Source organism: Aulonocara sp. 'chitande type north' Nkhata Bay, linkage group LG7, assembly GCF_057382095.1.
Source record: "Aulonocara sp. 'chitande type north' Nkhata Bay isolate Kocher_YH1m ecotype deep benthic linkage group LG7, A_spYH_male_GT1.1, whole genome shotgun sequence".
Classification (NCBI taxonomy): Eukaryota; Metazoa; Chordata; class Actinopteri; order Cichliformes; family Cichlidae; genus Aulonocara; species Aulonocara sp. 'chitande type north' Nkhata Bay.
In genome coordinates, this window is record NC_141350.1 from 27768222 (window position 1) to 27782924 (window position 14703).

Genomic DNA, 14703 nt, shown 5'->3' on the forward strand with positions numbered 1-14703 from the left:
GAAGCGGTCAAAAGTCTGGCTGTACTTCACAGCAAAAGATGCAAACTCAGCAGCAACAAGTGCTTTAAGCTGATACTGTGATACTGTCAAAGGAGGTAACACCTCAAATCCGATGAAATACCTGGCGACGCATAGAGGGCTTTTTTTTTAAAAGCCGAGAAATGCGCCGTATTTGATAGCTTGTTGCGAGACCTCACACTGAACGCATCTACTGCGGGTGTGGTGCCTGTTATCAGACCCGGAGTTAGCAACATCCCCCCAAAAACACGAAGAGGAGAGTCCTGGCCCCTAGCCCTGCCAGTGTAGCAGAAATGATGAGGATGATGCAGCAGCAGCCGTTCTTCTCTGCGTGAGTAGCTTAATGTTGTTCGTGTGTAATTTACGTTGAGTAGGCTAACCACGTTATTACTTTAATGCATGTAAGGTGAACTAGCAAACATCATCATAGCTACATGCGGCTGTCTTCTTGTTTGATGGCAGATACTCCCTTCACCCTGGCCAAAAAGGCTAAAATGACAAAAGAAAAAGAGGGAAACAGCTAAACATGAGAGGTTTAGGACAAAGTTTGTGTTTTTTCCATTGTTTAAGCACTGCTTCCAGCCAAGAGTGATACCATATATGCCCCATAGCTGCAGAAAAGGCTAACATTGTTATCTTTTTACAAAAAAAACAGCTGAACATGAGAGGTTTTTGGACCAATTTTGTGTTCTCCATTCTTTAAGCACCGGTTTGAGCACCGTTTGAGCACCGGCACCGTTTCAAAAGTACCGATTTGGCACCGGTATCGGATAAAACCTAAACGATACCCATCCCTGGCAATAGTACATTCATGTTGTTGTAAAAAGCATGATAATATATTAAGTAATCTAAAGTATTCAGAATACGTTACTCTCACTGAGTAACGTAACGGAATACGTTACAAAATACATTTTGGGGCATGTAATCTGTAATATGTAGTGGAATACATTTTAAAAGTAACCTTCCTAACACTGTTAAAATCTTTATTTTTGAAAAAATGAATTCAGTCATTAATAGTTATGGTTAAACAAATGCTTGGCTTAACAAAATGTCCACCTACTGTTACTCATTTATATTATGATTTTAACATCTAGTTGGTATTGGTATGGTGAGTAGCCTTCAGTAATAGTAATAAATCACACAGCAATAGTACATTCATGTAGTTGTAAAGTATTCAGAATACATTACTTCTATAATCTTTGGTGGAATACATTTTAAAAGTAACCTTCCCGACACTGTCAACAGGTTAGCACCTCATACCACAGTGCAGCAAAGCAGTCTCATGAGCGCTGGGAAGGACGAGCCCAGAGCCCAAAACAGACAGTGTAGGAGATGACAAGGTTAGTAATTGTATGGTGAAAATTATAATTTCAGTTATCTTGATTGGCAAAAGAAAAGTAAATACAAAATCTGCTTCTCACATATAGGGTATTTCCAAGATTTTTTTTTCAAAACTTCTCCAATTTCTTTCATTACAGCTGTCCTGTGCCAGATGTTCTGTTGACCCACAGTGAGAGGCATCATTTCACAAACACCAGGAAGACTGAAACTCATCGCCGGGATCAAGCAGGGCTCGTGATCTTCACCAGCAGCTCCCTCACAAGAAGGATAAACCCAGCATTTCATGAACACTGATGGAGACCTTTGCTTTGTGTAATGTTAGAAGTACTCAGATAATCCTCAGAGGGTCTGGACTTTTACATAATAGAATAGAATAGAATAGAATTCAACTTTATTGTCATTGCACATGCACATGGAAACGAAATCCAGTTTGCATCCATCCAGAAGTGCTTTAGCCATGATATAGATATATTACAATATATATTAGCAATAATATAGATATGTAAGTATATTACAGAAATAGGTCTATTATGGTATGTTATAATGTACACGGTATGAAGTATGTTAAGAATATTCTATAACTATAAGTATGTACAGGCTGTAGTGAGTACAAGCTATGTACAGGATATGAACAGGATATAAATATGTAATAAAAAACTATACAGAAATCTGAGATATACAGTTATACAGAAATGTGAACTATGCAAGTTATAAACAGTTGTAGGATTAAAAATTATCATATGTACAGAATGATTATTTACACAGAACTATACAGTAGTGCAGTTAAGTAATAGCTATAGCTATAAGCTATAGTAATAGCTTTAAGTCCTGTAGAAAGTTAAATATATTTTGTGCTCACTGGTTACTCTGGTATGAATGACTCTGAATTACTTTATGATAAATAACACACTATTGCCTAAAAACAGTGAAAGAATTCCAGATCACAAGTTCTTAGTTCAAATACAAGTAACAACCTTTGACTTTAATCAGGTTTTATTTAATTGTGTCAGAGAAAACATCATGTGCTCTTCATGTAGCTGAGTACATTCAGTGTTTAAAACAGAAGTTGTGCAGGTCTGAGATCAGCAGTTTTCTGAAACACCAAACTGAGGTACTGTTAATGCTGATGTATAGTGACACAGTTACAGGGGTGATTAATCCTTCTGACTTTTTGTCTTCAAATTTATCAATAAAACAGCTGCAGCTTTCACTGACAGCACATGTGGTACTTTAACCTTTGTACTGTTTTCTTCAGTTAATTTTGGAGTTACTACAAAGATTGAAGATATAGGATGATCTGTCTGCTGTCACTGGGTGGTGCTGAGGTCTGAATCTGAGGACGGCTCCTGTAATCACAAACAGAACAGAATGATCACAAACTGAAATATAAAGTTTATCTTTCAAATCTGAAATAGAGCTGTTCCTTCTCTGTCCTCACACACTCGGGATCTGAAGTTGTTCAGTCCTACAGTTCTGCCGACAGCTGACATATGAGCTGTTTATTTTTTATTTGTTTTAAAGGCCTTATATACTAACACATTTTCTAATATCATGTTTACCTTTGAGTTGTTGATACTTTATAAATGGACATCTGCAAAGATGAGATGATGGAGCTAGGTAGCTAGCTAAGGACCTAAATTACGGATTAGTTTACAAACACATTTAACTTACCAAAAATAATGCGGTGGGGCCTCAGGTCCTCCTGTCCGGTAGTCCAATTTACTGAAGAACACCTCAGGCTGTCACTTTGAAATAGTCGGTAATGTAAACGCTGGACCTCTCAGCATCTGCCATTCCCGAACAGACACGTGCAAGTTTGTCCGTGACCACAGCCGCGTCGTCAGTGTTTTCTCCAGTCATTGGTCAGCATTATAATATATGCAAATACATGCAAAATCTTGCATTGAAACTGAAAAAAAAAATTGTAAGCGAAAACAAAAAAATTACAGTTTCAATTAATTTTTTTTCAGTTTCAATGCAAGATTTTTCAGTATATTTATTTCAGTTACAATATTTTTTTTCGGTTTCGTTTCAAGGTGGCATCGTTCTGATTCCATAGTCTTTCCCTTTTCACGTAAATGGCCTCTGTGTTGTGCCATCCGCTTTGTCAGAGGTTGGGAGAGTATTCCAGTGTGTACAGCTGATCTGGGACTGCTGCAATGATCTGGTGTCCACATCGGATGGGAGGTAAGCATGGGAGGAGGCGTTGGATTCGGGGGAGGGAGAGTGATAGTGAGGACGTATCAGTATCAGTGTACATGTTTCATGCGTGTGCATGTGTGTGTGTGTGTATCCCATGTTCATCTGAGAGAAAGTGTCACCACACCCGGTTAAGCGAAGGTCAACAGTCTCTGTAGTGTTCTGTTGCAGAGTGTAGCAACTCTGGTTAAACACCAAGCTAAACCTCTCTCAATGAATACATGAGTCCGAGTAGACGTGACTTTTTACTCAGAATCTTCATTTGACAAGCGGTGAAAACTGTGGTTGAAAAGACATAAATATTGTATCACGAAATAACTCAAAATATGACTTTACATCTTCGTGTTAGCTTGAGCAACAGTAATGATCATCAAAAGGAATGCCTTTTTTAACATGTACATATCAACCTCCATGAATCACAAATAAAATATAATTTTTAACAAATACCGCTATTTATGCCTTTTTAACACCTTCATCATGAAATATATACACTTACGGAGTTGCCTGAACGATGTTCCCAAGTGGATGGCTGTGGATAAGCCTCAGAGCAAAACCGCATGTCACTCTCCCTCTTAGAGCAACCAGGATGAGGAATTAAACAGGAAATGAAGCAATACAGGGAACCCACCAGGAAGTGAGGTTATTAGCAAGTTCACCTTCAAAATTAAATCTTCTTAACATGTTTAACTCTTTTTACTGTTCTTTTTAACTTAACTACAAACAAATTAATTATTTTAAAGCAAACATTAAAGATAAATGACGTAAATGCCTTTGAGGCATCACAGTCTCCAGTGGATCCAGGTGGCCTTGAAGGAGGTACAAAGAATTCTGACAACAATCCTGTTATTTAGTATTTAGTATTTTAGTATTTACTTATTTATTGTCATTGTCAAGAACAATGAAATTGCGTTTGGGGCTTCCATACAACCCAAAAAAAAAGAAGAAAATAATAAATACCCCTTAAAACCCAAGTGTACATATTTAACCCAGTGTGACTCCAATGCAATAAGACAATCCTTAGCAATAATGTTCGTAGAAATTCAGACAAAGACCTGAGAAACATGACAAAATACAACAATGCAACCCATTCAATATTATTGTACTGTGAGATATGATATCAGATATGATAGTTATCTATTTAAGAAAGAGGGGGGGGGGGGGGGCAGGAGGGGGAAGAGAATAAAGATATGATGCACCAATGCAGACCAGTTCATTGCTATTAAGAAGTTGGATATGGTTATCGTCCGTGAGAGGGGGGCAGAGAGTTCAGGAGCCTCACAGCCTGTGGATACAGGCTGTTGGCCAGTCTGGATGTTCTGGCCTGTATAGACCTGTACCTTCTCCCTGAGGGCAGCAGATGGAAAAGGTGGCGCGCAGGGTGATGTTGGTCCCGCAGGATACTGTGCACCCTCCTCAGACAGCGAGTGGGGAAGATATTACTGATCTCTGGCAGACTTGTTCCAATAATTCTGCCAGCTTCTTTCACCACCCGCTGGAGTGCTTGCTGATCGGCCTTGGTGCAGCTGGGGAACCACACTAGAAATCCATACGTCAGAACGCTGCTGATGGCACAGTTGTAGAAGTTCAACGTCAGAGATCTGGGAATGTGTGCGCTCCGCAGTCTCCTCAGGTAGTAGAGGCGCTGTTGGGCCTTCCGTACAACTGAGGTGATATGGTTGCCCCAGGACAGGTCCTCGGTCACAGTTACCCCCAAGAATTTAAAACTGCTCACCCTCTCCACCGCCTCACTGCCAATGAAGAGAGGCAGATGGTTGTTATGACCCCTCTTCCGGAAATCTACAATGATCTCCTTGGTCTTTTTGGTGTTTAAGACCAAGTTATTGTCGTGGCACCATGACTCTAGTTGTTGCACCTCTGTCCTATAGTTTGTCTCATCATTGTTGGATATAAGTCCGAGCACTGTAGTGTCATCTGCAAACTTAACAATGAGATTGGACGCGCAGGAGGAAATACAGTCATGGGTGAAGAGAGTGTATAGCAGAGGGCTCAGAACACACCCCTGAGGGGCACCGGTGTTGACCACAAGGGTGGAAGAGGTGTTCTTACCCACTCTGACACTCTGTCTACGGTTAGTGAGGAAGTCCACAATCCAGTTGCACAGAGAGGAGTTAAGTCCCAGTTGGTGGAGTTTGGGACGGAGTTTGTATGGCCGGATGGTATTAAAAGCCGAGCTGTAGTCTACAAAGAGGAGCCGTGCATAGGTGTTCCTGTGTTCCAAGTGCTTCAGTAATGTGTGCAGCACTGTGGCGATCGCATCCTCGGTTGACCGGTTCTCCCTGTATGCAAACTGGTGCGAGTCCAGGGATGGTGGAAAAGCAGCTCTGATGTGTTTAATGACCAGTCTCTCCAGGCATTTGGCGGGAATGGGGGTGAGTGCCACAGGTCTGAAATCGTTCAGACATGTGACATTTGACTGTTTTGGGATGGGAACGATGGTTGCTGCTTTGAAACAGGATGGTACCAGTGAACAGGACAACGAGGTATCATGGGAAGAATTTGTTGTTCCAGTCAGCTTCAACCTTGGTAGGCCTTCAGCTGGCGCCAGGGGGGCCGCATGAAGTGAATGTTTGGGTTTAGTGTGAACAACTTCATCCAATTTTTACAGTTGGTCTAATGTCCATCATGGCAATGTTCCCTCTAAGCTGCGCGCGTGCGCACTGCTGGCATGGTCTCTGCGCACAGAAAAAAAATCTAACCAGAATTGAAATTAAAATTAATACTTTAACAATTCTGTTTTGCAGTGTTAGTCAGTAAGTGACTGGCTGCTCCAGTATGGGATTAGAACGATGCCACCTTATCCCATAGTCCAGCCAATAATGCGATTCACATTCGTATATACGCAGCTAATCAACGTCGTTGACAGGCTATGACAGCGTCCTTATGTGCTGACACTGGTGTTTTAGCCAGCAAACCGGCTGATGAGGAGTGAAGCCACGTTAATGTCAACGCGCACAACCATTGGAGATGTGAGCAGGACAGACGGAACAATTGAAGGAAAAAGTGTGGACTTTATACCAGTTTTTAAATTGTGTTGATAGGCCACGTAAAACCAGAGTTATGATAAAAATATATGCAATGTTTGGTTTTCTTCCTGAATACTATCGTTGTTTATATTTAGTGCGGGAAGAAATGGTAAAAACAGCGTTTTATACGGAAAACACTCAAAAGCTTGTGAGCAAAAACAAAACCAAAAAACCCCACCCTTTCCTATTGGTGGAAAAATGTACCATGCCAACCAATCCAAAAAATGATATGGCAACATTAGGGGTGCAACGATATTCGTATCGATATTGAACCGTTCGATACAGTGCTTTCGGTTCGGTACGCATATGTATCGAACAATACAACATTTGTAATTTATTTTATCAACTTTCCTTCTGATGATGCTGTCTGTGTTGAGCGCTCAGTGAATCTGCGCTCGACAGTGCAGCCTAGGCGGAGTAGTCGAACGCAGATTCAGTGAGCGCAGGGCAAGCTAGCGAGACAGAAGTTAAGCTCTCCTTGCAACATGGCAAATTGAACCTCCCCCACCCTCATTCAGATCTGGTGTTTGGAATTATTTTGGTTTTCATGTGACGTATGACCCTGAAGGTAAGCGCGTCATGGACAAAAGTAAAACAGTATGTTGGATGTGCCACGCAATGCTCAATTACATGGGTGGGAGCTAGTGTGTTAGCGCAGTTAGCTCGTTAACGTGTTGGCCGTCCAGCCCCACGCATGGGGCGATCCGCGGTAGCTCGTTAACGGAGATTTGCCGTGTTGTGGCGTTAACGTCATTTCAACGAGATTAACGCTGACAGCACTAGTGAGAACACAACGAATATGACTGCACATTTATGCTGACATCATCCTAGTGCAAAGACAAGTGGAAGCAGACAAAAACAACAAGCGCGCATGCTACAAACTTTACCCGAGTCATTTAGACAGCTGTTAGCACAGGATTCTCCTTATGGGGACCTGATATGTTTAATATGCTGCTGAGAATATAGCCCAGAAGAAGCGTATAGTATAGCTTTTATTTTGGAAAGAGCCATTTCTCTGTAATAAACTCTCTTTTCCAAAGATGAGTGATTCCTCGATCAGATATATATTTTTTATTACTTTGTTATTTCAGCGACATTCAATTTAAAAACTGTACTTTTGAGTTAAAATATATATTTATAATTTTAATAAATGACAAATTAAAAAGGCATGAACATTTTTTTTGTATCGAAAAAATATCGAACCGTGGCACCAAAGTATCGAACCAAACCGAATTGTGAATTTTGTGTATCGTTGCACCCCTAAGCAACATGGTATTTTGTTGTTTAGGAAGGGGGAAGTTTTAGGAGTGACGGCGGTGTTTTGAGATGTGAGAGATTTGCGACGTTTAGCGCAAATCATGTGTAGTTAGTGTGTTTTGTTGTGTAGTTAGTGTGTAGTGTAGTCAATAGTTTTGTTGTGTGTGTCAGAACAATGAGGCGACTGCTGAACGTTACAGGTGTTACAGGAGTGATACATCTCCTGTTGTCAGGCCTGCAGGTATCAGGCTGTCGTTCTCCTTTATCTCATAGTGGACAGAAATTATTTTTTGGAGGGGCACAAATAATTTGTGTGGCATCAAATTTGATGCAGAACAGCTGATTGTTTTGTAAATAGTTTGAAATGCTTATTTAAAAAAAAGCCTTGGCTGCATTTTTAGGTAAACAGCTGCAAAAACTTTGTTGTTTGCATAACTCAGTTACTTTTTTGAAAAAGTAACTATATAATTAATTGCCCAACATTGGTCATTATATACTGTATTTTGCAGACGGAGTTACAGGACTCTCTCCCAGACCACAAACTCGTGATCATAATACAAGTCAGAGCTTTATATAAAAAAAAGAAAAAAAGAAAAAAAAAGAAAGTTGTGTTTTCAAAATTCAAGTTATTTTTACTGTGTTAACATACCAGGTCATGAACAAGATTCTTTTTAAATTTTCGTTGTAAGTGGGCTAAAGCAGTTAATTAAAAGTAGCTAACATAAATGTAAACACTGTAATTTGATTATTTTAATAAACCATGTAACTTGATGCTGGCGTGACCACAGTGCTGTTGCTCACAGTGGTCCAAGAGACTGCTCAGGGAGTTTGTGTGTTCGCTCAGACACACGAAAAATTAGAGGGAACATTGATGACTGGTCACCAATTATCTCAATTCCCGTTGTTCTTCTCCAATATGTTATCCATATTGCGTTCAAAACACAGTCTGAGTACTCACAGCCCTGCCTATCATGTCGGCCAGCCTTGTGGGATTTTGAACAGCTATAGCCACTTCTTGTTCTTTGATAAGCCAGATCCGAGCCAGCTCCAATCAGCCAGAACTCTGTTATCGTGGTTCCAAATTGGTAGATGTTGTTCATTGTCCTCCATCGAGAGTGTCGCCAGACACACAACGCAATCGACCATCGAGTATCTGGCAGCAAACGTCTCCGCAGGACAATCTGGCTCTCCCAAGCCCAGCAAGGTGTCAATTCCGTTACGGGAACAGTTGATCAAATCCATAATTCTTTAGGTTTTAGAGAACAAGACTGAGAAACTCTTTGAGGGTTAGAGTTAGAAGAGACTAGACTAAAAGATAGAAGCAGCAGCCGGGAAGATAAGGGAGGGAGAGGGGAAAGATGCGTCCGCCTCCTCTGAGAGTCAAAGAGGGTAATGTGTAGAAAGGTTTGAATCAATGTCTTAGTTATTTACAATACAGTGTGTACAAAGTCAAAATGGCAGCAATAGGTAGCAAACTGTATGACTGATGAAGAATTGGACAGAATTCAGACAAGAGGAAGGCTAGCAGTGGAGAAAGTGGGTGAAACATGGGAAAAAAATAGGTAAAAATCCTGGCGGCCACCAGTGCTTCTCCTCAACCTTTGCTTAATGCAAGCCAATGATATGATCTTTCTAAATGGAGTAAGACATTTCTACAACGACAGGATGTATCAAAGTCAAAGTCAAGTCAAAGTCAACTTTATTTGTCGATTCTGCCACATGTACAGGACATACGGAGAATAGAAATTGCGTTACTCTTCACTCCCTAGATAAATAGCAAATGAACATTTAAATATATTTAAATATAAAAGTGATTAAAAAATGCAAGTAAAATAATTAAAAAGTAAAAATTTAAATAAATACAATTTTACATATAACAAGAAAGCTATATAATATACAATATAATGGGTAAGTGACATTGAGTGTAAACCAGGCAGAGTAGTGCAAATGGCAAATAGTGCAAATGGAGATTTGGTAATGTATGGTAAGAGAAAGTGTAACAACAAAGTCTTATGAGGTAATGGCAGTCCAATGCTCCACAAAGTGACTGGTAACTGGTGCAGGCCAGTGAGTGAGTCAGAGAGTGTGTGTGTTTGTGTGTGTGTGACAGAGTTCAGTGAGACCGTGGAGGAGAGAGGGGAGAGGGGGCAGAATCGGGAGGGAGTTAAGCTTCCTGACAGCCTGATGGATGAAGCTGTCTTTCAGCCTGCTGGTCCTGGCCTGGAGACTCCGCAGTCTCCTCCCCGACGGCAGCAGCTTGAAGAAGCTTTGCATTGGGTGTGTGGGATCAGCCGCTATGCAAAGGGCTTTTTTAGTGAGACGGGTGCTGTAAATGTCCTGGAGGGAGGGGAGAGAGACACCAATGATCCTCTCTGCAGCTCTCACTATGCGTTGGAGGGTTCTATGACAGGACGCATTGCAGGCTCCAAACCACACAGTGATGCAGCTCGACAGGATGCTCTCGATGGTGCCTCTGTAGAAAGTGTACATGATGGGGGCTGGTGCTCCTGCTCTTCTTAGTTTGCGGAGAAAGAAGAGACGCTGCTGTGATTTCTTGGCCAGTGCTGTGGTGTTGTACGTCCAGGAGAGATCCTCTGTGATGTGCACACCCAAGAACTTGGTGCTGCTCACTCTCTCCACAGACGCTCCGTCAATGGTCAGAGGAGCATGTTGGGTGTGCATTCTCCTGAAGTCCACAACAATCTCCTTCGTCTTCTCCACATTCAGAGAGAGATTGTTGTCAGCACACCACGTGGCCAGGCGTCTCACCTCACTTCTGTAGTCGGTCTCATCCCTGTTGCTAATGAGACCCACCACCGTTGTGTCGTCCGCAAACTTGATGAAGAGGTTGGAGCTGTGTGATGGAGTGCAGTCATGGGTCAGCAGAGTGAAGAGGAGGGGGCTCAGCACACATCCCTGCGGGGCCCCCGTGTTTAAAATGATGGTGCTGGATGTATTACTGCCAACCCGTACTGCTTGAGGTCTTCCGGTGAGGAAATCCAACAGCCAGTTGCACAGTGAGGTGTTGAGCCCCAGCTGGACCAGTTTTTGAATGAGCTGTTGGGGGATTATGGTGTTGAATGCTGAACTGAAATCTATGAACAGCATTCGAACATATGAGTCATTTTTGTCCAGGTGTGTGAGTGCCGAGTGGAGTGCAGTGGAGATGGCATCATCGGTTGAGCGGTTGGGCCGATAGGCAAACTGGAAGGGATCCAGGGAGGGGGGCAGGACAGTCTTGATGTGTTGCATGACTAGTCGTTCGAAGCACTTCATCAGGATGGGAGTAAGTGCAACAGGACGGTAGTCATTAAAGCAGGAGGGAGATGACTTTTTTGGAACCGGAATGATTGTGGTGGCTTTAAAACATGTGGGGACGACAGCCTGGATGAGTGATATGTTGAAGATGTCTGTGAAGACATCAGTGAGTTCCACTGCACAGTCTCTCAGTGCACGACCAGGAATGTTGTCAGGACCCGGAGCTTTATGTGCATTGATCCTGCTGAGGGATCTCCTCACGCTGTCCGGTGACAGAGTCATCACCTGGTCACCAGGAGGGGGTGGGGTCTTCTGTGCAGTGGTGCTGTTTTGGACTTCAAAGCGAGCAAAGAAAGTGTTCAGCTCGTTCAGCAGGGGGATAGTGCTATCACAGGTCTGTGGTGGGGGCTTGTAATCTGTGATGGTCTGAATGCCCCGCCACAGGTATGTTTTCCATTGTGATTGTTTAATGAGAAGCACCGTATTATTTAGGGTTCAATAGCCCAATTAAAACCAATCAATCATAGCAATAATTCTCCATTGGGAGATCATTTGTTTAGTTAGATCTAGGTTGGTACTTTTCTTGTCAGGCAGTGCATTTTTGTTTAAATTGGAAGTAAATAATAAAAATGTCAGAAAGAAGCATTTATAGTACATTATATTATAATGCATAATACACAATACATTAACTGTTAGTAAGATTTAAAAAGCCAGGTAACCTATGAGTATGCCTCATTTAAATATTACTATGTATATTCCTTTTTATGTATTTGGGGTTTTTTTCTGTTTTGTTAAAGGAATCTCTGGCATCATAAAAGTAGTGACTTGTGATTAAACAACGTGACAATGAAAGCCATGCTCTGGAAAACCCAGAGTAGGACTTTTAATCAAATTATATATCCTTCTTAAAATATCTGCTAGATTCAGTAAAAAAAATCAGTTTGTGATTTTGCAGGCAGGATCCCCTCAACATTACACCAGCACCACCACCAATATTATTGGATGATTGAGGCACCCAGAGTGACCTGTGGGATTAAGATCCCATCACCCCCCTCAAATCCCCCCCGGAGTCAAACCCGTGGGCTTGTTATCGCTGGCCTAATTGGAAACCGCATTGCACAAATGCTCTAGCCACAGCGGGACTGACTGTAGGTCTGCCTGGCACTTGTATTCTTAATTAAAAAAGAAAAGGCAGACATTCACTCAGGAGGATTACCCCCTAAGTTTACATATCTTAAGGAGCCAAATTCAGTCAAAAGGATTAAAAATTTGATGGCATGGCTTGTCTCGAAAAATTATACTTAGGATCAGTTAAGAAAAAAAACTCATCAGGTCTTAGAGCTGGCCTAAATATGACCAAATGGAAGGCTTTGGTGACCATGGATTCACTGAGGATGGTGAAAAGAGGATGAGATACCTCCAAGCAAGCTGTTCCTACAGCCTTCGAGAAAAAAATGCATACAGTCTGATTGTTAATGATTAATAAAAATATTCATTGGTTAAACGTTATAAAGTCATAGATCTGTCAATAGATCCAACAAACACATTCAAATATTTGTAAATACAACTCTTGCGAACATGTAAAAAAAAGCTAAGACTGCAGAAAAATAAGCAAATCAATTACAAATAATCAACAGATCTGAGAAAATAATTATAGCAGATTTAAAACCATTCCTAAATGCTATATGCTATAAATGTGATTTCCCAGATGACGAATGCTAAATGTGCAAATGATTATATTTTCATGTTTTTGAGAAATCTCCTTTATACAGAGCCAGACTGAATTGACTTCTGTGACTTTGGTACTAGAAAAAAGCATTAGCTCACAGGGCATGTTTACTTACAAGTCTAAGCTTCAAAATGTTTTACATTTGTAAGTGACTGGCTGGACCCACAGTTTGCTAATAAGCTGCCATAAGTTAACTGCAGATCTGACATGTAATAATAAGAACATGCAATATTAAATAGCTAGATTTGTTGCCTGGGCATGTAAAGTAGATGCTAACATAAACAAGTAAACCTGTCCTCAATGTTAGTCTTCAAACTTACTTAATGTAGCAGATAAGACTAAAAATATTCCAGTACTATTTTCAGACATTGCTGATGTAGAGAAAATGGAGAAAATGTACAAATCTGATGTTATTTGAACGCTGTCTTTTTCCATAGTCACAAGCAATGAACCGTTTTATGTTATTATGTTATGTTATTTGTACTCATTTACTTAAAGACACTTGAAAAAAAATATTGTATTCTTTTAAGATAAATCATCTCTACGAAACTCCTAAGTGCAGTCAAGGTTCCCCTGTTAACAGTGGAATTCTAGCAGTTATATCCTGCCTCCAGTCTTTGTCCTAGCTTTTATTTATGCACAGAAGTAAAACTGGTATTGATTATATCTGTTATATCTGTTGATTACATTTTACATCTGATTACACCTCAAAAGAACCTGTATGTTAACACCAGACAAAACAAGACAGAAAGACTCAGCATAATGAGTGATTGGGTTTTTAGTGTAAAAGAGTAGAAAAGATATGTCTACCACTTGGTGAGTGCATATTCCAGCTTCTGGAGTTAGTTAGCGGAGATGGCCTATTTAGCATGCTAGCTAAGTAAGGTGTTAATGCAGGCACAGCAGACACCAGAAGGCAGCACATAGTAATGGTTTGTTACTATGAACAAAGATCCTCAAACTTCACAAATGACAATTCTAGGAAAGGATTACTTAAGGAATGCAACAGCAGAAACGGCACACTAGAAACCAAGTTAATAACTGAGGTTAACAAGCTCTACAATTTAGAAATTCAGAGCTGGTGAGCTATTGCACCTTTCCTGTAATCGTTAGACATTGTATCTTACTCATAGAATGTTTTAACAGGTTTGATGAACATTTAAAATAAGAATTACATTCAAACGAAGCATTTAAATGCAAATATAACAAACAAACAAACAAACTTACATATTCACAGTTCCTGTCTGAAGACTTACCTTCTTTCTCTAAGTTTTTCAATGTATTCAAACTTTGGAGTAAGTTTTCCGTTAGAGGCGATGACAGCCTTTAGGAATAAATCAGAACATCCAAACCAAACATGAATTTCACTTATTTGCAGAAAGAGTCAAATAAACATCCGTTACATACACATATCTAATCCAAATAAATAAATGTATGTTATCAACCAAAATATTGAATTAGAAAATGAAGTAAAACACTCAACTAAAAATAGCATCATGCCTTTGTAACAAATAAAGTGAGATACTTCTCTCAACCAACATTTCACTACTTACATCTCTGACTTGTGGGCTAAATTCTTCTTCGTCCAATGGTCTGGTTGAATCTGAAGGTAGCTGGTAATGACATATAATTCACAAGGAAACACTATGTGAAACATGTCATAGCCCTCTCCCATACTTGATCAGAAAACACCACCAAATGCACTGGAAAATTGGTGGCATCAAATCAGACGTCTTACCATCTCCCAGATGTAGGGGAAGAGACGGTCACCAAAATACTCTGTGGCTTCGATTGGCAGCTGAGCAGGAAGGTTGTCAATGGAGCACATGAGAATCCCGTTTCCCTCCACGCTGCCGG

General features: G+C 40.7%; 1 protein-coding gene across 1 annotated transcript in view; it reads right to left on the reverse strand.

The window, feature by feature from the left end:
- The window catches only part of aass (aminoadipate-semialdehyde synthase), a 115554-nt gene that overhangs the window by 12388 nt on the left and 88463 nt on the right, over positions 1–14703 (reverse strand). The window contains exons 11-13 of the mRNA XM_086299781.1: positions 14585–14696; positions 14400–14459; positions 14103–14170 (exon numbers count right to left, since the gene is read on the reverse strand). Of these exons, the coding sequence (XP_086155907.1) occupies positions 14103–14170; positions 14400–14459; positions 14585–14696 (240 nt within the window). The remainder of the gene's footprint in view (positions 1–14102; positions 14171–14399; positions 14460–14584; positions 14697–14703) is intronic.